The sequence below is a fragment of the Leptidea sinapis genome, chromosome 30, assembly GCF_905404315.1.
Source record: "Leptidea sinapis chromosome 30, ilLepSina1.1, whole genome shotgun sequence".
NCBI classification, from domain to species: Eukaryota; Metazoa; Arthropoda; class Insecta; order Lepidoptera; family Pieridae; genus Leptidea; species Leptidea sinapis.
The window spans coordinates 7,072,735-7,099,074 of record NC_066294.1 but is presented as its reverse complement, the minus strand read 5'-3'; the positions used below and the strand labels follow the sequence as shown (position 1 = coordinate 7,099,074).

The window sequence follows — 26,340 nt, the reverse complement described above, 5'->3', positions numbered from 1 at the left end:
AGTGGTAAACGCGCAAACTTGAGTCTTCTGGGGGTTAAAATGGACAAGGTTCAATTTACCCCAATCCGCGACCTTCTCAAGAGAGAACTCGATAGAAGACACAAGTTTCTCCCGGCACTGGTCGACGATTTCCCGAGAGAGACCTGCATGGCCCGTGTATAAGGCATCACCAGTGCTGTCATCCGCATAGCAATGAATGTTGGAGGTGTCCAACATATCATTGATATGCAGAAGAAACAGCGTAGGAGATAGCACACAGCATTGGGGCACTCCAGCATTCACAGGCTTCGGATTCGAGCAATGTCCGTCGACAACGACCTGTATGCTGCGCCCAGTGACGAAGCTGGAGGTCCACTCGCGCAAGCTCTCGGGAAGCCCAAATGATGGAAGTTTTGAGAGGAGCGCCTTGTGCCATACATGATCAAAGGCCTTCGCTATATCCAGGCTAACTGCCAGGCCTTCCCCCTTGCTTTCATTAGCCGCAGCCCATCTATGTGTTAGGTATACCAGAAGATCACCTGCCGACCAACCATGGCGAAAGCCGTATTGTCGGTCGTTGATCAACTGGTGACCCTCTAGGTATACCAAGAGCTGACGGCTAATTATGCTCTCCATGATTTTGGAGAGCAGGGAGGTAATAGCAATAGGCCTGTAGTTTGCCGGATCCGAACTGTCTCCTTTTTTTTTGGATCGGATGGACAAGGGCTGACTTCCACGAGTCAGGGACTACGCCTTTGGAATAAGAGTGCCGAAATAATCGCGTTAGCACCGGCGTCAACTCAGGGGCACACGTTCTGAGCACGATTGGAGAAATACCATCCGGCCCGCTCGACTTCCTGACGTCCAACGAAAACAGAGCTCGCCTAACAGTTTTCTGTCTGAACTGTACTTCAGGCATAGAGCTCAGACACCGCGGGATGGCCACCGGTGTTTTTTCGTTGTCGTGAAGAGTCGAGTTGGAGGCGAAAAGAGCGCACAGGAGATCGGCTTTCTCTTTTGCCGTATGGGCCAGGGTGTCATTCCTCATGTGCAACGGAGGCATGGACGGCTGGCTGAAGTTACCAAGAGCAGCTTTCGACGACGACCAGAACTTGCGTGTTCCGGTCGGGTAACTGGAAAGCTGATCGCCGATTTTGACGACGTGTTTTGATTTTGCACGGGCGATTTGCCGCTTAAAAAATCTGGAGGCACGGTTGTATTTCCTCTGGAGAACTATGCAGTTCGGATCCTTTGTGCCCAGCGCCGCAACCCAAGTTCGATACGCCTGTTTTTTGCAGTCAGATGCTGCTTTAACAGACGCATCGAACCAGGGCTGTGATCTGCCACTGATCGGTACTACAGAGCTTGGTATAAAAATATCCATGCCCTGCAGTATCACATCGGCTACTGCATCGGCGCAATAGGATCATCCGAAGGGAAACAAACTCTACCCCAAGGGTAGGATGGCCACCGGTTTTCGACACTAACCCATGCGAAACATAGCGGCACTAGGGCGCTACTTCACGCCGGTATTCTTATTCTGTGCGAGTGTGGTAATTAACCCGGACGAGTCTGGCCCGATTGTGCTGACGTCAAAAGACGGCAGCGTGACTCTCCCACTTCTAAAAAGCCCTTAGTCGCCTCTTACGACACCCATGGGCCTGGGACTCCCCTATTCTTTTTATGCCCCGGGGAAAGTACAGGGCGAAAATCGATATAAATCGAGTTGCAAATGTTATGGTTAAATTATGAAAAATATTTATTTATGGGAAGTTATTTCCTTAAACTATAACTGAAATTTTCGGCTTCCTGTTGTTTTTTAATAAAGCCATTTTATATTTACCCTTAAACCGGTTTATATTTTTTTATCAAGATACAAATTTATGGACCACAGTAGGTAGTTACTACTACTTTACAGTTGAATTAATCTTCATCGGAGAAAGGGCAATTAAGGATAAAGGTATTAAAAAACAAACTACCGCAATATGATTATATTTTATTTAATAAGGCAATAATGACAATGACTTTTTGCGCACTATAACTTTTATAGCACTATAGGAATATTAAATGTTCGTTTCGAACAAAATTATGAAGATTTACAAACGATTATATCTGCTAATATCAAACACTCGCTGCACTTTTACATACAAATACAATATTTCTGCCAATGAAGTTGTATCTCTTTAATATTTAGAGATTAAATGTTCGCCCGTATAATCCCTGCGCGTTGAAACAGGGACGGGACCTTGTCACACTTATGTCTGCTTATGTTGATGTTAAAAACATGTATCCAAATGATTTAAGTTTTCTTTACAGATTTTGGCGAGACAACACGTCCTGAGGATACCTCGTGTAGAGGTGAAACACGTGTCGAATTGTTTAAAGACAAATATTAGCGGAATTAACACTAAAGAATACTCAAATCATTTGGATAATTATGGATTTCCGTAAAGTAACGCCTACTTCAATAATTATTTTTTTTTTGTTAAAAACATGTAAAAACAAAAAAGTGGCAGCGCCTGTCTCAGGACGCGGGCAGGGAGTGTTTGACATTAGCAAAGTTAACTTAAATTACCAAAAAAATATATCAATACGCAAATTAGGTACACTATATTCAACAATTTATTCTAAAACTATCTTAACAGCTATCATTACTTATTAATATGAATTCATTATACCCATACATATTACGAAATAAATTATACCCCAAGGTATCTTAGTTCTGTCACAGTTCAGAATGTTATCTGAGCTTCAATTTATTAAAATTAAGTCACAAATTTATTAGTCATGGACTATAACTAATAATAAATAACAATTTTATACAAAATAGTATACTAAAGCCGTAACTAAGTCTTTGATATAATATGTCACAGCGCTCGAATTCTGCAACGGTATTAGGCAGGGGTGGATTTATATGAGATATTTTAAGCTTTAGCCCGGGGCCCTAACAAAAAAAATATCGATTTATTTGGCAATAACGTCTGACAGAAACTGCTTATGAGTACAAATAATATTAAATAAATTAATAACTTTATTTATTTTTTCCTCTACCGACTACTTCTTAGCTCTTTCAAGAGTTTGGGCGGCGGTAACCTTTTACTATCAAGTGAACTCCGCCTTTTGCACACTCTACTATAATAATCTGAAATTTTCAGATTATCTGTAGTGCAAATGCATGAAACAAAAACAAATTATTCTAATTTTAAATACATCATGGCGCTAAAATAGTGACATTAAATGAACATGGGGTAGATCTGCTATATCCTTAAATCATAAAAAAATTAAGTAAGTAATTGAAACTTTCAAACAAACTAAATTTAGGAAACATAATTTTAATCACCCTTATGTGGTCGCTCAAGATGACAGTCATTAAAAACGCTAGTGCACCGCTACTAGAATACTTACAGGTTGTGCCGAAATTATATTATGGATAATTTATTTACTTTGGTTTATTTTTTAATTTATTCTTATGAGTACGTACCTGTGTGTTTATTTACTATCGCCATTGCACCACGCTGTATATAATAATAATAATTATTATTTTATTCATATAAAATTAGTTATACATATAAATACTAAGTATCAATTGTTACATATTAGTAATTAGTCATATCAATCGAGCTTTCCTCGGAATTGGTTTACTCTGCCGTGCCAATTGATCAGATGAAATACAACATTTATTTAAGTCTTGTCCACATATAAAGAAGGACGGCGAACGAAAGCTAGATAAAAATCTCTCTGCTCTCTCATACACTCGCTACAAATACGCTTTCCATAGCTTACTTTCGTCGTATATTTGTTATATGTTAACCCGGTCTAAAAGGGTCCATATTCCTTGCGAACGTCAAAGATTCCAACCGGAGTTTGACGTTCAAAAGCAAAAATGCCAAGTAACTTAACGATTTATCAGCGTTATAAAAAGGAACTTGTAAAAGTAAATCTTTAAAATCATTTATTTTGGTATAATGGCATTATTTCAGAAATCAATTCAGATAATAATTTATCGAGATATGGGAAGGCGGTTAAAACCGGGTGGCGGACAAAAGCCTTAAATTATAAACCAATTAACATCTCAAGATTTTTTGGAGACTTAAGATTATAAGCGTCTACATCATAATTTAAAGTTAAAGACATCACTGAAACACAACTTTTATTTGTAGCAGACAAAACAGTTTTTCTTAAAGCTTTTAAATTTATTTAGAACGTGTTTATTCTGTACACAAACATATAAAGTCATTCATAATTGTTGGTAGGATATACATTTTTAAAGGTTAATATTTGATTCAATTCGGCTTGAGTGGGTATGGGATATCAAACCTTTCATTCAAGTAACAAATGCTTTCGCGTGTAAACAAGGAAAAGCAGCGATTATTACTGTCTTACATTGCCTTATACAAAAAAAGTATTAGAAGATATGATCAAAAAGCGGAAGGAAAAGAAAAAGTGCCATGCAAGTATATTTATTGCTAAAGGCTGTGTGTGGTAAGTTTGATGAAGATGCGACGTTAAATTTAGACTTATGTAATCGAATTGAAATTGGTTTGTAAGAACATCCATTTGTTACCTCATTTTATCCGAGAGAGGCAAACACGGGCAGATCAAAATTTTTAATTATGTTAGGCTCTCAATAAGACATGATTATGAAAAAAAATATATGTACCATAAAGACATAGTACAGATACAAATATGTTGTATAAGGGACGGGAGACCTACCTATATATCTATTTTTCGTTCGCTGTTGTTCCGTATATGTGGACAAGGTCTTATGGTATAAGACTATAACATACATTAGTGGATAAATCTGCGACAATAACACGTCTCAAAGTTAGTTATTGAGATACACATCTGTAATTTGATGAAAATTATAAATAATCATTAAAAAAATCTCTTGGCGTACTCCTTCGCCATAGATCGTCTTCCTATTTAACCCATTGAGCAGTAAGCCAAAGTTAAAATGAAACTTTGTCCTATGACTTACCTTAATTTTTCCACACACCATTACCGTATATTCTTCTGATGATACACCACTTTCACATCAACTTACCTATGATGCATATGATACTTGTAATCAACAAAATGGAAGCAAACTTAATCCAAATTACCAAAATGGACACCACCCCACGTAGCACTGACAAAGATTCTCGTTACTCGTGGCCTGTTGGATTAACAGATCAACTTGTTGCTGCACTGTGACACAGTTATCATCAATATGGGGGAAGTCCCTTCCTGTCAGCTTGTCTCGAACTCTATTCACTATGGCCAGAGCGCGCTTGTTGAGATTCGCTTCCGCGGGCTGGTCTATGCTCTCGTTCACTCTACTTTTGCTGGGCTGAGGCGAGTCAGTTGCCGGCTCGTCGGTCCTCGACCTGCGGGCAGCGTCGATGAGTCTCCAGTTAAGTAATGGGTCGTACACGAAGGCTTCCAGCACGGCCATTACGCTGTCTTTGTGACGATGAAGCACTTCCATGACTGATTCGCATGTGCGTCTGTATGTACCCTCAATTCCGGTTACCTAGATGATAAATCATTATATTATTAAGCGTCGCAAAAACTTCAGAGTCCTATATAAGATAATGTGCGTACCGCTTTTTTTTGATTGAATAACAACCTCTAGGTGACTACTTATTGCTGAAGTGATTATAAAGATTTTAGGAATGTTTATATATTTATACGTTAGGACTTAATTTCTTATTCAAAAACAAACAAAGGTACTTCGCTACCACTAAGGTTCTTCCAGGAATATCTAGAATTATAGAATAAGTGAATTTATAAGATAAATATCGATAGAGTATTGAGCCATTTTTTTATGGAAGAGTAAGTGATCACCGCCGCCCACACTCTCTTGCATCACGAGAATATTCACAGGAACGTTTTTAAGGTACATATGTTTTATCGTCCTGGAAACACCGCACTAAGTTAAGTAATTAAATAAATTTAAATATTTTGATTCAAAATAGGATTTAAAACCACTTATTGAACGTGAAAAATCTACCACCCATTCGAAATAGACTACCTCAAAGCTGAGAAGAACGGGCGCAAAAAAACTCAGCGAGCTTTTTTTTATAAAAATATGGATGACAATGTAATTTCGTACAATAAAAATTTATAATGTAATCAAAACGAATGCCAAGAAATATAGCAGATTCCACTGGTTTTACCACCTCTCCGTTTAATAAAATATTCGCATCTACATTTTTTACATTTGGCGAGGTAAATTTAAAAAAGTTAATGCTGTGAACTTGTTGTTGGCTATTGTGGACGCAAGTAAATCAAAAAATAATTAGTTTGAAAACTTCACATTCACGCCGAAGATTTATAACAGCTGCGGCCTTACCTCCATAGCGTTAATAAGCATTCTGGTCAATCTGAAAGGTATCTTCTCCGGGAACTTATCCCTGGTCACTGCCACTTCGAAACAGTCGCCGAAGTCAATGTGCAGGAATTTTCCTGTCACTCTGTCCAGCATGATGTTCGACGGATGTCTGTCTCCCAGGCCCAGGATGTAGCCGACCATGCTCATCACTGCCAGGGACCGGGTGTAGTTGGTGCGGCGTTCGAACCACACCTCCGATGAAGGACTCTTGAGCCACAGTAACTTGGCGAGATCGTCGCCAGCCGTATGCTCTAAAGCGTGCTCAAATACTTCCACCTGGTGCCAAAATATTGAAAAAAAAAAAAAAAACAATTAAGTGATAATTTAAAATATTTATTTAGCGTTGAGCACTTTTTTGGGGAGGGAAAAATGGGTTCACGCCACATGGCCATAAAAAAAATTTATAAATATATTATATAGTTAGACACTTTTTGGATGGGTGAAAAGTTCAATATGTATAAACTGCGCATTATTGAAATAGTGTTTTTGCTTGATTAATATATTATTGAAAATAAGTTTTAAAAATAAATTGAAAGTAATAATTTAATTGCTTTCAAACATTATAAATTAAAAATTTGAATACTAAAAGTTCTAACCTCTCACTTGTATCGGCAGTCTAGACAGTAGAAGACTATAAAGGCATAAAAGGCATTTATTTTCTCATAATTTTATTTCTTTAGGATTCTTTTTCAGTTCAAACACTGTTTGCGCTCTTTTTAGTAAAGTAAAATATAAGATATTGTACTGTCTTTGTTATTGCTATAAAATAATCATATAATCTAGTCCCAGGCTGTCTGATGGCTTAGATATTCAGCCGTGGAGTAGTAACATTTACGATAGACAATATGTTATGTTTTTAAAGTGATAACCCTCACTTCTAGGATTAATACAAATTCAAATTTTATTTGTGTATTAATCCTAGAAGTGAGGGATATTACTTTAAAAACATAACATATTGTTTAGATTTACATGAGCGACATCTCAAGTCAATTTCCTAATATGCAAATATTGGGGTTGAGCAGGTTATCAACTGTAAAGTAGATCCTGTAGATGAAGCCACAACCTGAGAGTTGAACAAAGCAAACAGAATTTTATAACGAGGCGGTACTCGAACGGTTAGCTCAGTTGGTTAGAGCACCGGCACGGAACGCCGGAGGTCGTGGGTTCGAATCCCGCATCGTTTATAAAATTTTGTTTTTAAAATTTTATTTGTGTATTTACGATAGTGCCATTTTTTAATAAAACATTTGAATATATTTATAGATAATGCCTGCACAGCGACTGGAACTCTATTATAAAAGTGTATACATTATATTATGAATAAGGAGTATGTTAACTAAGATCATTTATACGTCTAGATAGACTATGACAGTTGTGAAAACGTCGAAAAAAAATTGAGTTTAGAGTTAATCTCTATTTTGAGCAATTCACGCACACTAAGTGTCAAATCGCGAGTGTATGACGCACACTAAACTAATATTCCTGGCCTGTCTTTATATGTAACGGGAACAGTGTCTAACAGGAAGAGACTCTAAAAGACTCTATAAGATCTACGTTGTATAAATTATCTAAGTATGTTAGTATACCTTTTGCATCAGCATCAGCTTCTCCAAATCAGACGCCATCCTCTGCATGATCCTGTGCTCGATATTAATCAAGATCTTCCTCTTCTCCCGATAGTCCCGAATCAGCGTGTGCAGCGTGTCACAGTGAGGCACCCAACCAATCAGGCCAGAATTAGTAGATAAGGGTATCACAGCATATCTTTGGATGGCCAGGTCCCTTCTAAACGTGTCTGGGTCGGCTTGCAGCAATGTATTGACGAGACCGAAGAGTTGCATCACTCGTTCGTCCTGCCGAAGGTCTTCGTGGCCTTTCAATAGGAACATGTAGTCTTTTCCGTTGGAACCGCGTATGCAAAGCCTGCGAGGGCGTTGCTTTGATGTGATCACCTAGAAAAATATTATTGAATTTCAAAGTTCCGTTAGGTAAAAGAACACCATTTCAGGTATGTTTTTTATGTAAATAAGGGACGAGACGAGCAGGACGTTCAGCTGATGGTAATTGATATAGTGTCGCTCAAGATTTTCGAAAATCCCAAAAACTCTGAGCGGCACTATAATTGCGCTCGTCTCCTTGAGACATAAGATGTTAAGTCTCAATTGCCCAGTAATTTCAGGTGGGCGCCCTTCAGACCGAAACACAATAATGCTTATACATTACTGCTTCATGGCAGAAATAGGCGCCGTTGTGGTACCCATAATCTAGCCGGCATCCTGTGCAAAGGAGCCCACTGGTAAAATTTATTTCATAAATTGTGAATTTTATTCCATAAATTCAAATATTTTTATTGAAAATATGATTCAAAATGGACTGCCTCAGACCTGAGACGAACGGGCGCAAGAAACTCAGCGGCCTTTTTTATATAAATATGGATTACAATGTAATATCATACAATAAATATTTTTAATTATAGTGCCTGAGGGTGTTCACTTAATTCCCAGTCTGTGGTATCATTAAGAAATTCATTTAAGTTATATAACCTTTCCCACACAAACGTTTTTAACAATACTTTTAAATATATTTTTTACATTTTCTGTGATCATATTGTAAAAGCATATAGTTCTATAGGCGAAGGAAGATAAAATACTGTTTGGAACAAGAGCTTTTTTATGAAAAACTACCATTACAATGCAGTGCCGCTCAGGATTTCTGGTTTGAACCGAAGGTTGAACCAACCGAAAAGAACCGAGTGGCATCGCTATTGCAATCGTCACTTTGAATCACAAGATGTTAAGTCTCATTAGCCCGGTAATTTCATTAGCTACGGCACCCAAAGAGGATGTAAATACTACGTTATAAGAGGCGGGATTGCCTAAGTAAAAATTGTAATTTAGTTTAGTATGAAACGTGCAGTCATTTGACAAAAGTTTGAAATAGTGGTAATTACAGTATCGCGATTGGCCACGAATTACAACCAGGCTAAATTTGAAAGCGATCAGTTGCTTAAAACGTAGTGGGTTCCGGCTTTCTCCTTTGTTTACAAGATTATAGCCGTCATCTGTCAATGACTGCACGTTTCATACAATCGAGTGAATCACTTTTTTCCTTAGAGAGTTTCGATAGGCTGACTGCACCCTTCAAAGCAATATACTACTGTTACACAAAAAGAAACAAAAATAATTTACAATAGATTTCTGAAAATTTATTGAGTTAGGCGATACTTTGCGGGAATCCATAATAATTATCCAATTAATGTTTTGAGTTTTCTTCAGTGTTAATTCCGCCAATATTTGTCTTTAAACAATTCTACACGACTGAGTCAGTGTGACTGTCTCTCGTGCCAGAGTTTGGCGAGTCAACATCTCCTGAGGATGCCTCGTGTAGAGGTGAAACACGTGTCGAATTGTTTAAAGACAAATATTGGCGGAATTAACAAAAACTCAAAATATTAAGACAATAGATTTCTACCATGTCTCCATCCAAACAACGAATTAGAAATGTAAAGACTGATTATTTAGATAATTTGTTATTTTGAAAGTGATATCCCTCACTTTTGGGATTGACTATACAATTTATTTATTTATTGCTCCAACAGGGTGAACACCAATACAATTCCTTAAGAACTAACACAGATATAACAATTTAAGTGACACCCCAATTATAGGTGCAAATCGAGAACAATTAACAAACGAACACAAACAGAGTTTTAGCAAAATTAATAAGCAATAAATATAAAAAAAAATGTATTTCAAAATTTTAAATTAATTAAAACTATGAGAAATTAAATTTAAATTAAAGTCCTATGGAAAAAGAGCTCATCAAATAAATCATTGTTAGTACATTAGAACTAAAACGATTACAATTGCAAAATTAGACATATTACACATATTAGCGAAAGCTAGTACGTAACAGAGCGTGAGGACATAACAGAGTGCTGTATTTTTCTTTTGTAGCTATGAAGGTGATTAGAGAAGATATCAATAGCTTGGCCACCCTTAATATAATTATCATCTCCATTAACAGTGCAGTTATGAACAGCGTTGTAAGTTCTTGTAATTCTGTTCAAAGGAGAATTGAGGCCCAGATTAGACCGTGCTGGACTCATTATAAATGGGGTGTATTTCTTGGACCTGGGCAGTATTCTTGGAACAAAAATGTTTAATTTTGAAATTAGGTAAGGACTGTCGATTGTGCTGTTGACCAGTTTATACAAAAATACAGCATCATGCATTTTTCTGCGGTTATTTAACGAAACTAAACCGAAGATCGCAAACGATCTTTATAGTTTGGAAGTTTTTTGGCTAAATTACACGAATAAGATAGGTGCCATAAAAATCTCTTTTGTACACTCTCCAAGCGCTCATTGAAAACATCGTAGTGAGGGTTCCATACGACACTGCAATACTCCAGAGAGCTACGCACTAATTAAATTTGTAACCAAAATTAATGAACAATGCGGGACTCGAACCCGCGATATCACGGGTTCCGTCCGAGCGCTCTGAGACATGGTTCGGTAAATCTGGGTATACTTTGGTTAGAGCGCTCGTATGAAACCCGAGAGGTCATAAATTAACAACGGACTATATACTATTGACTAAGCACAATCTCACCTGCAGACTGCTCTGTATATGAGCAATGCGGATCAGTTCTTGGTCAGGCACGTAGGAGCCAGGAACGGCCAGCTCCAAGTCACGGCAGCTGAGTAGACGAGGGCTCACGTATTGAAGTTCCAAGCTAGTGAGCTGCGGCATCTGGCGGCTGATCCGTCGGAAGACATGGTAGTAAAGGTCCCATGCTTGGTTCAAGTCCCGTACTTGGCCAGATTCCTGCAGTAACGATTTTTTTCAATTTCAGGAAGAATAACTACATAGATTACAAATGCAGTGAAAGCGCTTTATTCGCGGATCGGTTACAAATCTAAATATATGGCAATCGCAAGCGGTAATCAAAAAGGGAATGGAATATGTTGATCAGCGGGCCTACCATGAACTCTTCTTGCGATTCAATTGACGACCTAAAATGAACTGCTTTGCTATTTCATACCATTAGCGCAATTTTAAAATGTATTTGTAGTAATTTCTACGTAAAAAAGCCGCTAAAATCATATTATTTTAGGTTTCAAACCGCAGCGCATATGGTTTGAGTAAGAAAGACAGACTTATGCAACGACTGTACAGCGTCATCAATTTCTCACACCGCGGACCACTCACAAATTTCTTTCGTTCATTCTTCCTTATCCGATTCAAACGCCATTCAGTTATATGCACTTCATGGTACGAATCTTAGCGATTCAGTTTAGGTACCTAAACTGAACTGCATCGGAATTGAATCGCTAATTAAAAGTAGATGGTAGGCCTTCAGGTCTCTTTTTTAAGCCTCATTCGCACGAGGGTTAGTAATGCTTGATATTAAAACTCGAAACAAGAAATTCAAAAATGTCCAATCAACTTCTGTCGCCCAGCGCCTAATTTCGAATATAGCTCGATAAAAATTCGATACACGAATGAGTTCAAATTAGTGTTTCTTTTAACGATTTTAACGAACGTTAATAAAGATCTCATGCTAATAAGGTTGTAAGACACATTAAAACAATCCATCGGTCAAAAACTAGAAGTAAACCTTCTAGTTTCGTACCCTTTCGGAATTCGGATATTGCTTAGATGTAGACTTTAGACAACTTTGTAATAAGGAAAATGAATTATTAGCAGGGCATTATCTATATATAGGGTAGGTAAATAACGTTTCCTGGGATCGTTTTCACTTATTTAACCCATTCACTGTAAAACTCAACATGTGCTTAAAAGTCACTGCTTGTGGCGGCGACACGTAACGGGTCGTTCGCTTTCCTAAAATATTGTTGAGGGAGGCGATGGCTGGCTCATGCGTCATGCTCGTGAACGGGCGCTGCTTGTGGTGGCAGGATGATCCTTTTACCGGAGGCTCGGCTTCAGATTCTTAAAATTTATTATTTATATATATTTTTTTTTATTTATAATCGCTTATAAAATGCTCGCAGAATACCTTTATTTATTTACGGTGTGTGTGGATGATGCAGCTACTGTACTCAATAACTTTTGTATTAATTTACATTTACTTTTTTAACTTACTCGTGTAAGGCATTGACTATTTGACGTTTGACTATGTTTCTTGCATCACTTTACATATTATATTGTAATGGAAATGATTTGTAAATAGATGAAAATGTAAATAACGATATAAACGAGTGGCAATGAGTTTCTTGCTACTTCTTCTCATTAGCTCAACACCGAACCCAGTAGCGTTAGGTTGAATATGAAAAAAAAAATTGACACTCACAAGTGTCATTTCCGTGACCTACATGAATAAGGTGATTTTAATTTGATTTGTTTTTTTTAAACACGATAAACTACTCGCCTAAAACGTTATTAACGCCATATCAGACCTTGATAGGTTAGGCAACCAGTGAAACTGGAAAGAATAAAATTATGCAGTAAGTTCGAGGTGGAATATAGAAACGCGAACACTTCCTGCACTCGTGGGCAGTTTCTTCATAAGGAGTTACATAATATTGTCGTATAAAAATGAAAGCGTCTTAACACTTTTCAAGAAATAAATTGAGGATGTGACACCCACGATAACGAAACCCGGTGCCTGTCTGTAAAATATTAAACCATACTGAGTTTTTGCGACAGAGGTGCGAGAGATCGTATCAAGGTCGAGTAAGTCTTGGTTAAACCTTTCTGAACTATATCTACAACTATTAAACCATAGGTTCTCAACGTGGGCGATAACGCCCCTTTGTTACTTACTTTGAGACTTTCGTGAGGGCAGTAGATGACCCAGAGAAAATTTGGATGCATTGAGATGGCGCAGATGGGGCGTGGGTAGATTAAAAAATATAGTCTAAAAAGGCAAAAAAATACACGAAAATACTCTAGAAAGAAACATATTCACAAAGTGGGCGGTGAGCAAAATAAGGTTGAGAAACTATGTATTAAACGCACTCCACCCAAAAATGCCAATATCAAATTGGCGGTCCTCCACAGTGCGGTTTTCAAGGAGCTTTCTTCCACGTACTACAAAGCTGTGAAATGAGCTTCCTTGTGCGGTGTTTCCGGGACGATACGACATGGGTACTTTCAAAAAAAGCGCGTACACCTTCCTTAAAGGCCGGCAACGCTCTTGTGATTCCTCTGGTATTGCAAGAGAATGTGGGCAGCGGTGATAAGTCCAGGCGACCCGTAATAAAAAAAATCAAATTGATTATTCGGGCTTGTACAAGTATGTCTCTATTCTAGTAGTCTATCCCCAGTTTATAGAACCAATGATAAAAGAGGGACTTTGGGGAAATTTTCACTAATTGAAACATGCTTACAAGATTACCACAAATAATGGAGAATTTTGCAGTAGATGCACACTCAATTCGACCGTGGTGCAAGCACGGACTAGTAAAACAAGAAGGACTCCGCACCGTGATATTAGCAAGTGAAGCACCTTTATGCTAGTGTGTGTGCGGTTAGTTACAAATTTTTTTCTCCCTTAAATAATCATATATCCACAAATACTTTTATATAATTGTTTTTACACTTTTTCACAACGCACGACGGCATTTTTAAAATATTTTATTGCGACGCAAACTGATCTGTCACAGACGATGGCAAATCTCATAATGGCGGCCGATCGGCTTGTATTAATGTAAGTGTATGCGTGGGGCTTGTATTTACACGTTTACCGGCTTGTTTTGGTGCCTCACTGTTATGTAAGACCACGGAGTCCTTATTTTTTTACTCGTCCGTGGGTGCTACCAATATTTTATTTATATTACCTTGAACCGATTACACCACTCCTGCGCATCATTCAGGTCTCTGCCGTAAGCCAGCGTGAACGAATTTTCTTTCAGCGTTTGCGGGCCACGTTCCAGCATAGCGTGTAGTGGCTCCAGCGTCTTAAACATTGCCTTAGCATCATGTTCGCTGAAGTACAGCCGCGATGCTTCTTCCAACGCTTCATGCCACTGCTCGTGCCAAAGTATAGCGACCCTGATTAGCTCCTCGGATATCATTGCCGCCTGACTGACCAGGTTGCTTGAATGCGTGCAAATTGACTTCAGAACTTGATTAGCAGCATTCTTGCGATCCACAAAGGACGATTTAGAAGCCACTGTCAATGGATATACCAGTGCTTGTGGGTGGTATTTCCCTATATCAATCAGTAGAGAATGTATAAGCTTCCCCACTAGAGCTCTGGGAGTATCAATCCTAGCTATGAGTTGAGGTATGACCTGAAGCCATACATTGATCTCGATCGTTCTTATACCTTCAACGAGCGCTTCGTGCACTGCTGGATGGTGTCCGTAATCAAACCACAATGTTAACAGCCTCAATGTGTCCTGGAGCGAACTGCCGTGAGATAGATTAATCGATTTAAAGAAACCTTCCACCGCTGGAACGGTGTATGTTTGAATGTAATCAGTCGCAGATTTAAGGTCGTCAGATGTGGATGAAGAATCCGCCTCTTGGTGCTTGTAAAAAAGGACAGTTTCAAAATTCATATACGCCCACGCATGCCATGCCTTGTACCAGTCTGATGAAAGCTGTGTAGCGGCTTTATAGTTGTGCAGAATTGTCGGAATCGAGGTCTTGTTGATGCCGAGCAGAGATTCACACCAAGACCCAAGTTTTAGGTGTGATCTTGCAAGTAACCTGCAATGCTCCCTGCTTTCAACGTTGTCCACATAGCGCTGCAGTTGGTCGTATGCCAATTGTTTATCACCCGCGACCCACAAATGTTTAGCGTATGCTAACGTTAGCCGTGGCTCATGAGTGGGTAAAGGCTTGTCTCTATTTGCACTGGGATCTATTCCTAGAAGCATCACCAAGGTTTTATGCGCTTGTCGAGGAGCCCCACTTTTTCTACACAAAGAAGCAAATTTAAGCCAAGTCGCCATGTCTTCTTTGGGAGTAAGCACTAGTCCTCGTACTTGCAGTATTTTGCTCCAATCTTCAACAAGCCTCTGCCCTCCTTGAAGTCTGGTCCACCAAGCTTGTTGAATGGATTCTCTTCGCTCTGGTACTAGTTTGTACGTCATAACTTCTTCCAACTCTGCTAGTAATTGGGCATTAACAAGAGCTCCATAAGCTCTTTGATAACTCTCTCCTGCTACAGCTGTGAGTTCAGAATCCAATAGTGTCCGAGCTTGGTTTATGTACAATTTCGATTCTTTGTAGTCCTCTTTGTGGATATTTATAACAGCTCTATAGAAGGCACCGTCTTGTGTGTTCTCAGGTAAGAAGTTAACATAATTCCCCATTGATTCCCACTCGTTAAGACCCCAAGCTGCAGCGGCTGCTAATCTCGCCGTTTTGAATTTATCTTCATCAGCCATTTTAGTCCAAGTATTAGAAACTTTGTCATACAATTTTGTCCATTCACCTAGAGCTTCAAAACATCGGAGTTGTCCTAGGCTTGCTTCAACATTTTCTGGTTCTGTACATAATTTCTCCCCATACAAATTAAGTGCCTTTTCCCAGTTATGCAACTTCTCATACCATCTTATTTGAACTTTGAGACTGGTGTCGCCCGCTTCTCTTTGTGTCATGACCCTCTCGAGTAAACCCTCTGCTGCTTCTTTCTGCTGTAGCTTATTATTTATATGAATTAAGGCTTCAACTACCTGAGAAGTTGCACCATTCCGAAATTCTTCTTCCTGAAAATGTACATTAGCTCTTATACTTATATAGATAAAAATATCAGGAGGTTTGTTCGGGATAAACTGAACCGATTTTAATAAAATTCTACACTGCGTGCATTTAGGTCCGACTTAAGAAATAAGATTTAAGATTTTTTTTAATGAAGATTTCTGAGACAATTTTTTGGTAACAACGAAATATTTGTTGATGTATTATGTCGTGTTGAATAGTAAAAAATTTTTTTTTCATAAATGCAATGCAGTATTGCCTTCAGATTATAAGAATCATTCTAAACTCACCTTGTAATGCAATGCCTTCGCATAAGCTCTGCAATGCATAGCTCTTTCACCAAGAAGGTGGGTAGAAATCGGCAGAGTGCCTCCATCACAATGCTCCATAAACTCGGCCAGATTCAGGACAGTGTGGGCTAACTCGGCCGCATCGGGGGCAGTTAGAGCTTGTTCTAGAGCATTCGATAACTCTGTGCGTGACCTGCTATCAAGCTCGGTCCAACATGATACAAACGCGGCGTTGAATAGGTCACGGAGTAGCTGAGAGTAGTTATGGGCTAACGTAAGACATGCTCTGAAATATAATTTTCATTTAGATACTTTCATTAAGACCCTCAGTCATCGCTATATTATAATTCCATACAGCAGCGCGCGGAATCAGATTTAAAGCGTAGTCGCCGCCGTGTATTCGCGCTATAAAACCAAAAGGTATACAAGGACTGTCATATCGGTATTTTTGTACAGCACATTAGATTTCGCGACCTGAACATTCTATTTTCGACTGAACTGTACCGCGATCCGTACATCTTAATTTGTGCGGCTTCGACATTCACGAAATGGGCGCAAACGGAGCGGTACTGGCGATACGAGAATACGCATCAAAGTGTGAACCTGGTAGATATATTAATAATAGACATTTTTAATGATAAGTTCTCTGCTTTTCGGTATAAGCTTGTTGTTGCTAGACAGGAATATAATTTGCTTTTGAAAATTATTCATTTAATGTTATATTTTAGTTCTGCCGTATTTAATTAAAATGAGTTTTGTTCATTTAAATTAATTTTCACCTTATTGAAACTAATTACATTATATCTTAGTATTAGTTCTTATGTTGCACAATTATTAAAATTCAAAAATTATGTATAGGTATGTTATAATTGCCTGTGGTCGTTGCCTGTAAGTGCAATAACACTTAGGACTTGTTTAGAAAAATATTTATTTTTTTTAAGGAAAAAAGCGTACGGATCACCCGGTGATAATAAGTGATCACCGCCGCCCATTTTATTGCAACACCAGAGGAATCACAGGAGCATTGCCGGCCTTTAAGGAAGGTGTACTTTTTTTTGAAGGTACCCATGTCGCATCGTCCCGGAAACACCGCACAAGCGAAGCTCATTCCACAGCTGTGTAGTACGTGGAAGACTACTCTTGAAAAGCGCACAGCGGAGGACCGCCACACATCCAGATAGTGGGGATGATATCCTAATTTATGGCCTGTCGTGCGAAGGTAGAATTCGTCTAGATTTAGGTGAAACAGCTCTTCGGAACACTCCCCGTGATAAATGCGGTAGAAGACACACAACGAAGCGACGTCTCTACGCAACGCCAAGTGATCCAGCCGTTCACAGAGCACTGGATCCCCGACAATTCGAGCTGCTGTGCGTTGTACGCGGTCAAATGGAACGAGCTGATACTGCGCCAGACCAGAGATGACAGTAATACTCCATATGTTGCCGGACCTGGGCTTTGAAGAGCGCTAGAATGTGGGCCAGCTTGAAGTATTGTCGTGCTCTATTAATGTTAATTAGTGATCATTGTGTTGGCCATGCTAATAAATAGATAACAATGCAACAGTCAAATATGTAAGATTATGTACTTGTTGTTCAAGTGAATAAATAGGTATTAATATCGTAATATAATACTAATTAAAAATTGTCCATTAAAATGCTACGTCATCTAATTTTTTTTTTATTTAGTGGCACGGGATGCAAGTCCATAGGCCAAAATGTTCATTAAAATGCGTCATCTAAAGCGACCAGGTATTGCCAAATGTTAAACGGAACGCATAAGCGCCAATAAATTTCCGACACGTTCGACCTTTTGGCCTGTACTGTACGTAGATATAAGCGCTGTACGCCTATATAGTACATACCTACCGATATAGCATAAATTACAAATAAAACTATAGTGGTTAATTTTGATGTTTTATCATAAATATAAGGTATACTGCTATTTTTTAATGATAATAAGACGAGCAGGACGTTCAGCTGATGGTAATTGATACGCCATGCCCATTACAATGCAGTGCCGCTCAGGATTCTCAAAAACCCAAAATTTCTGAGCGGCACTACAATTGCGCTCGTCACCTTGAGACAAGATGTTAAGCCTCATTTGCCCAGTAATTTCACTAGCTACGGCGCCCTTCGGACCGAAACACAGTAATGCTTACACATTACTGCTTCACGGCAGAAATAGGCGCCGCTATGGAACCCATAATCTAGCCGCCTTCCTGTGCAAAGGAGCCTCCCACTGGTATACGGATATATTGGTGTAGGTACATTCCGAAATATTAGGTTTCATAGCTAGGCGCTTCGGAGCGGGTATTTTTACAATAACGCCAAAAATAACTCCATTTGAATTGTTTACAAACCGAAGCGCAGGACTGTGCGACCATGTAAGTAGTTCAATACTGAATCTTCTGAGCCAATCCAACCAATCATCCTTTGACACACGACTGCTAACTGTCCACACCTCTTTCAGACTGTGTGCGTTAACGGCCAGTTTGCGGATTGATTGAGAGGTGTCGCAAACAACGATACGAGCCTGTACAGAAAAAAAAAGTTTAAAATGACATGCGGATTCGCTAAAACGACAAGAAATGTAAACATACAAACCTCTTGATTATTATTCCATGGTCTAAGTCTAAAGCTTTGTAAGAACTCATCAAACTCCAAAGTTTGTGTCGTCTGCAACTTTGCTACCAGGGTTTCATAATTGTGATGTTGAATTTTGTGCTTAGTCAAGACTTTTTGGACAAGAGGTATGAAGTCAATGTATTTCCGTCCCAACTGCGCGATCAATGCGCACAGGGTGTCCATGGCTGTTGGTCGCAAAGCGTAATTAGTGTCCAAACTCCGTACAATCGGATGAATTATTCGGGAGACCAGCTCACTATAGTTCAACGAATCGGAAAGATAATCTACCGTCTCCATCGCAACTTTAGCCACTTTTACTGGGCAATCATTCGCATCGAATAGCTTTACTATCGCCGGAATCACCAAATGCATATAATCATCTAGGTTATCCCCAAATTTTTGTATCGCATACAACAATGTCTCTGTAACAAACCTATCTGTACTGGTATCGTGAGCCAAGACTCTTAATAATTGTGGCATTAGCTGAGGGAGATAAACCTTGAATTCAGAGCCGAGGGCAACCGCTATGTGTTCTATTAATAATATCAATGTTGGTTGTAATGGACTATTCGGAGTCCAGAACTCCTTAATAAGATCGAAAATTTTGTCCAAATAATTCCGAATGTGCTGCTTCACAATTGCAATCAGTTGTGCCAGTTGGGTGAAAAGAAATTCGCGGAAATTGTTGTTATCAGTTGCCCTAGCAGCATAGAGGAGACTTGGTGTTACCCGAGAAATGTATGGCACACATTTTATTCCAAGCGATTGGAATATGACTGTAACTGCTTGAACAACACTTTTATGGTGTTGCTGAAGTGTCGTATCACGGAGTATGCGCATAAGCGTAGATATAACAACGGCTGGATAGTATTCGTCCAATAGGGAGGAGGACATATTAACCAGCATTTCACTTGTTGTCATGTCAAAATTGTTTTCTTCCGCTTTGCTATCAGCGACAGGAACTAAGCTGGAATCCGGTTTACCGCCAATCAATCCCCTCGTGACCTTGTGTTTATATGGATCTAATGCTCCAAGCAATCCCAAGACCCTTATTGTCTCCCGTCTATCCTGCGGATGTTGTTCTGTTTTCAGAAAGTTTAAAAGCACATCCATAAGATTAGGGTATTCAGTATACGGAGTAACGACGTATCCCGTCGCGCCTATTAACTGACCAAAGGCCCATAAGGCGACGCTTCGCTTTTCTGTTGGAGTTGCGTCAGAAAGTAATTCTAAAAGCAGTCCTAGTAGTTCCGGTAAGCATTTTTTTAGACCTGTATTATCACCGTGAACATCAGCCAAGTCACCAATTACTTTCAAAACACTGATAACTACGCCTGGATTTACATCTGGCTCTTTTAACTTTGGCACCAGTACGTTTAGAATTGTTTCCATATAAGGTTCAACAAGCTTAGGTGCGTGCAAAATTAGATTATCCAGCATCCGCGCTGCTTGTTCCTTGTTTCGACTCATCCCCGAGTGTTCTAATTCAGTTAGAAACTGTATCAAAGTTTTACGAAGCCCAGGCATTACATATGCTGGGTTAACAGTGCTCAATCTACCAATTGTACAAACAGCTAATTCACGAATTTCGAGATGCTCATCATTCATAGCTATAAAGAGAAAGCTAAGGTTTTCTATTTGTGCTAGATGTGTGTCAAACACGTCTGTTAATGATTCGAGTACCCAGTACCTAAGCTCATAGTCAGGATCTGTTACAGATACTACAAGCATCTTAGCGACCACTTCAGCTGTTAATACTGCAAGTGTTTTGGATGGCGTTTTTCTGGTTCTCCTAGCGGAATCAGCTAAGAGTTTGGCCGAAGTTTTGACCGCCTCTACTCTAATTTCTTGATGCTCACTTTGAAGAAAATGGTCTGCACATCTGCGGACGAACATTAACAAATTGTGCTGACCATCAAAGTTAAATGTACCAAGCGTTCTCAGAGCCAGCACAATGGTAGCTGTGTCTTGAAGTTCTACAACCAGACTCATATTGTTCATTTGCTGTTCCAAGCTTCTAGGAACGCCTGGATGCAGAAAATGTTTGCTTCTCAATACTAATGATAACATATTCAGAAGACCTTCTGAAATTTCTGCTCTTAGTGATGGTAAATTTTGACTTAACTCTTTTAAACAAATGGTCAATGGCGCACTTAAGCCAGTAGCAAACATCGAGTCTAATAACTCTTTTATATCACTTACAACAAGATCTTTGACAGCACTACTCAGCAAAGTTATGCAAGCAAAAATGGATGGATCAATCCAAATTCTTTTTTTGGTTTGGGTATCTCTGACTGGCAAAGCTTGCTTTATAACATCCATTATTCTGGGAATAAAATTTCTTATTTCACCCTCTAAGGCTGCTGCCAATAAACCTAGAGTTGTAAAAGCCATATTTCTATCCTTGTCCCTGCTCCTGATAGACGACAATAAATAATGAATTGTCGAATTTAAATATTTCTTTATAAATAACTCTTTATTAAATGCAGCCAGTCTTGGTATAATAATGAGTAAAACTTGAGGTACACCTTGTATCTTCAGTAATCTTTGAGCCATCACATCTAAAACATGTCAATATAAATGAGTATTTACTTATATATTGGAATATATATATTTATATATTGGAATACTATGTTGGAATATCAATGTAACTGCTTGAATAACACTTTTACGACGTCCCTGAAGTATAAAGTTGTAGCTTAGAATAAGCCAAGAATATGAAAATTTTGACTATATAGCTGACAACACTGCCAATACAAAGACAATTCTGAAGTTTTCCGAACGACACACATACTTGCAAATAAACGCGGGAAATGTTGTCCTATGAATAAATCTCAATCAAAATGTATATTTGGAAACATTTAGCATATTCTTGGTTTATTCTCAAGTATAACTTTATATTAAGTTTATTTGTAAGGACGTTAATGTTTATTTATAAATGTATAATCTAATACGAACACGAAATTAGAACTTAATATATAATAATATGTTAGTATTGCTTAAGACGCGTTTTTGATTGGGTCCCTGTGAAATTCTCTTAAACGGGTTTTACTGTAGATATTTTTTTATTATTAAAACACACTGTTTACTCACCATGACAAATTCTTTCGATTTTTTCCATCAAAAGCTTTTTACCTACTTCTGACTCATAAATGGGAACAGGATATTGTACATTTTCAGTCTTAAATCCATCACACAAGTATCCTCTTTTAACTGATGGGCTGTGTAACTTAGTGCTTATGAATATAATATCATCTGATACAGTTATATCTTTCTGTGTGTCAAGACTCCTCATCAAATGTGTATATTTCCTTTCCCAAGCAGCATTTGAGCAGCGCAGGAGCTCATTAAGTATCAAAAGCCCTCCATGGACCCGATCTTCTTTTGTCATACCCTTTTCCTTAATAGGGACATCATCAAAGGACTGCATTGCCTCTTCATAACATTGCATATACCATTGCGGTTTAGCTGTCGATTGTTTAGCTGTTTCTCTCTGAGCTGTAACCACTAAACCAGCTCGAAGAGCTTTTGCGGCAGCTTCTCTTATCTGTTGCTTGGGATCTTTCAAAGCAACAAGAATGTGGTCAAAGAAGCCGGAAACTTGTTGATAGAAATATGTTGGCATTGCTATTGCCAGTTCCTTTAACAACAAAACAGCAGAATGCCGCCTACCTTCATTTCTTTCTTCTGATAACCATTCAAAAGCCCTCTTTACTTCAAAATCTACATATTCAGATCTTTTCACACCAGAAACGGTTGCAAGGCGACCAACAGTTTTAGCAGCAAGTTCCATAACACTTACATCAGAAGAGGGTAACAAGTTCCTCAGGTAGTTTGCAAATCTAGTTATTCTAGTTTTTGTTGTATCACAATCACCTCCAATTAGACACACTGTAATTTGAAATATTTTAAGTACTTGAATATAACATGAATAAATAATAGATAAAAATTAAAAAACACTCTTTTTATAGAAAACTGATCTAGAAAATAGAAAATAAAATTAAAATTAACACCAATTCCTGCCTTATATATGAAAATTATGTAATTTTTTATTTTAGCAATTTGATAAATGGAATAATTTTATCAAATTAATGTATTGTCATCGGTCTTCAATTAATCTACGAAGTTTGAACAAAATCTGATCATTTAAAGTGGATCAAAATCACTCACAAACAAATATACATACAGGTGAAGCTAATAAAAAATGTGTAAAAAAAGAGTCTTCCAGAAGGCACCAAATGCAATAGGCAAATATTGATGCCCAGTAAGGTTTATATTTATTTATATGTAATTTCATGATTATTTGCTATTCAGAATGGTAAGATGATAGAGAATGAATGGATGATTGGATTTGTTTCTGCCCAATTTCTTAAGCCCACACTGCACATGCTATGAGATACCTTCTTTACATAGATGATGTGGAGATCTATGTTATATGAGGTTGTTTATAATGCAATTTTGTGTCATCTCATCCTTTACCAAATAAAATACTAAAAATAATGTTGTGCTTGGCATATTGACCTGGAAACACTAATCAAGGACTTTAATTCCAATGTAGTACATGGGAGAAAGATAATTGAGAACTGCACTGTGAATGAACACCACTCTTTGTAATTATTGTAGTGTATTTAACACATCTATAGGTCAAAAACCTATTTGGGACACGCCATTAGATAGATGCTTAATTACTGAGTTAACAGATTAAAATAAGAGATACCTATAGCCAATACTCCTCCTTTTTTCTCGTGTACATCATTGCTTGATACCATTTCAAAAATTTGGTGATTGAATTCATCAAGGAACTGAGTGAGCTCCTCTTGTGGTACTTCCCGCAGCTCAGTTTTGGCATAATGGTATAGTTCCCTAGCAGTTTTTATTTGAACATCAACAATTCGAGACTTTAGGCCCGCTACAAAAGTAGCTACTAAGTTCGACATTTTTTTATTGTTTATATTTCACTGTTAGTGAAAAAGGTTTAAGAAGTCCAAGATATTAAGCACCATTGCTGGCGTATCAATTTTAATTTATAAATCTTAGTATTACTAAATTTTAAAAATCATATTTGATTTTTTGTAAATAAACAAACACGTTTCTTTTTTTACTTCATTGTATCACTGACAAGTGACAATTATTGAAATTTGACTTTTTTTGGGATTTTATGACTTGGTAAATAAGGCTTCTAAGTCGAGTCTTTTATTATTATCTAAATATCACTGTCATTTCTCAATTGGTGGGATTTTTAATAAAACAGGACTCAAAATGATGTTATTACATTTTATATCAAATTAAACTCGACACAGTCTGTTACTAAGCTTAATTACTCTGATCTTAACTGTATAACTTGCACACTACAATAATTTAAATGTCAAATAGTAATCGTAATCGATTGATCACCTAATACCTACCTATCCACAACACAAATTACATTTTAGATAGAGAGATATTAATAATATCCTTACATCAATTGCAAATTCAAACAATGTTGTTGTTTTCGGGGACATGAACTTAAATTTGATGCACTATATCATCAAAGCCTTGACAGGAAATGAAACTTGAAAGGAAAATGAATATATTACAATTTTTTATGGAAAAGGAAGACAAACGAGCGCACGGCTCACCTGATGTTACGTGATTACCGCTGACCATATTCTATTGCAACAACAGAGGAATTACAGGAGCGTTGCTGGATTTAACGAAGGTGGGCGCTCTCTTTTTTTAAAGGTACCCATGTCGTATCGTCCCGGAAATTCGTAATACGCGGAATAAAACTCCTTGAAAACCGCACTGTGGAGGACCGCCACACATCCAGACTTGAGATGATATCCTCATTTGTGGCGTGTCGTGTGGAGGTGGAATTCGGCGGCAGGAATCAGGTGAAACAGCTCTTCGGAACACTCTCCGTGATAAATGCTCTAGATGACACTCAATAAAGTGACGTCTCTACGCAACACCAAGTGATCCAGCTGTTCACACGTTCCCCGACAATTTGTGCTGCTCTACGTTGCACGCGGTCAAATGGATCGAGCTGGGGTGCGCCAGATCAGAGATTAAAGCAATACTCCATATGTGTCTGGCCCTGCACTTTGTAGAGCGCTGGGCCGCGAAAATGTGGGCCGGCTTTCAGTATTGCCATGCTCTATTTATGACGCCCAGTTTCTTTGAAGCTAATTTGGCTTTGCCCTCCAGATAGCCGCAGAATTGGCAATCACTCGAGATTTCGAGACCCAGTATTCCGATACTAAGCGAGGCTGTAAGGGAAGTGTTGTCGAAGAGCGGTGACTTTACATGCTGTACTTGAATTATTAGCAAGTGTAGACTTGCTTTGCCAGCGTAAAAAATTGCCTTGATCACGTTTTCCCGTAATCCAACCAGAAAATTAAAAAATACCTCTTATTACCGATTATTACCCTGTCCCTATACATTTCTCGTATACCTCTATACATATTGTTTGGTGACCAGCCCTACATAAAAAACTAGTTTAAAGAATCGACTATAACTAAAAAAGTATAAAATAACTCAAAACAGATTTAATTTAATACGAGTCGTATTCAACATAATTAATTACTTTTAATATTAATAAAATACTATTAGTTGTATGTGCTCCCTATTCATAGATTTTAAGTCGGTGCCAAGCTTAAAACAAAATAAAACTTTTAATAATAATATTATAATCAGTTTACTAACTGTAAATTTATCAACCGTTCCAGTTCCGTGTGGAGAGTGTAGGTATCATGCCATCAATAATATGGCACATACAAATAATAGTATTTTATGTACTAGTAAATTAAATATTTTTAAGTTATTTTATACATTTTAGTTTATGAAGTCGTTTTTTCTAAACAGATTTTTTTTTCTTTTTCTGTCTCCAATAGGATGTTCGCAGTAGATTTTTTCTCGATTAAATCATGTAAACTATAATATTTTGTTGTTTTAATTTGTCATATATTTAATAGTCATTTTTTAAGTGCTTAGCTATGGGTAGGCCTACTAATATATTATATCCCTTGTATCGCGCGTCTTAAACAATATAGATCCCAATAAACGGGAATGGAAAAATGAATCAACTCCAAAAAAATGCCGTTCGAAAATTTATTTCACATTCTAGTGAGTGAAATATCACGAAAAACGATTTTTAGCTATGAATGGTAGGTAGCGTCTTCCTCTTCTCAGAGAAGACCCACTTATCGGGAAAGGGGATAATAATAATAATAAATAACCAACATAAATGAAAGCTCCTAAAAAATCTGTACACAAAATAAAATTGCATCGTTCACGTAAACAATAATCACGTAAATCGGGTCATAAATCTCAGAGTACACGGTGTCACATACACAAAAAAAACCGATCGAATTGAGAATCTCCTACTTTATGAAGTCAGTTAAAAAAATATA

At 37.9% G+C, this 26,340-nt stretch overlaps 1 protein-coding gene across 1 annotated transcript; it reads right to left on the bottom strand.

Annotated features, from left to right (window-relative positions):
- Nucleotides 1-1,955: 1,955 nt before the first annotated feature.
- Nucleotides 1,956-24,032, bottom strand: LOC126973762 (serine/threonine-protein kinase mTOR). The gene is made up of 10 exons (XM_050821079.1): nucleotides 23,667-24,032; nucleotides 22,043-22,840; nucleotides 18,929-21,510; nucleotides 18,685-18,857; nucleotides 16,323-16,608; nucleotides 14,160-16,040; nucleotides 10,966-11,181; nucleotides 7,939-8,304; nucleotides 6,314-6,628; nucleotides 1,956-5,491 (listed from the first exon to the last, which is right to left on the bottom strand). Exons 1-10 carry the CDS (start codon nucleotides 23,884-23,886, stop codon nucleotides 5,078-5,080), a joined length of 7,251 nt encoding a protein of 2,416 aa, XP_050677036.1. The 5' UTR covers nucleotides 23,887-24,032; the 3' UTR covers nucleotides 1,956-5,077.
- Nucleotides 24,033-26,340: the final 2,308 nt, after the last annotated feature.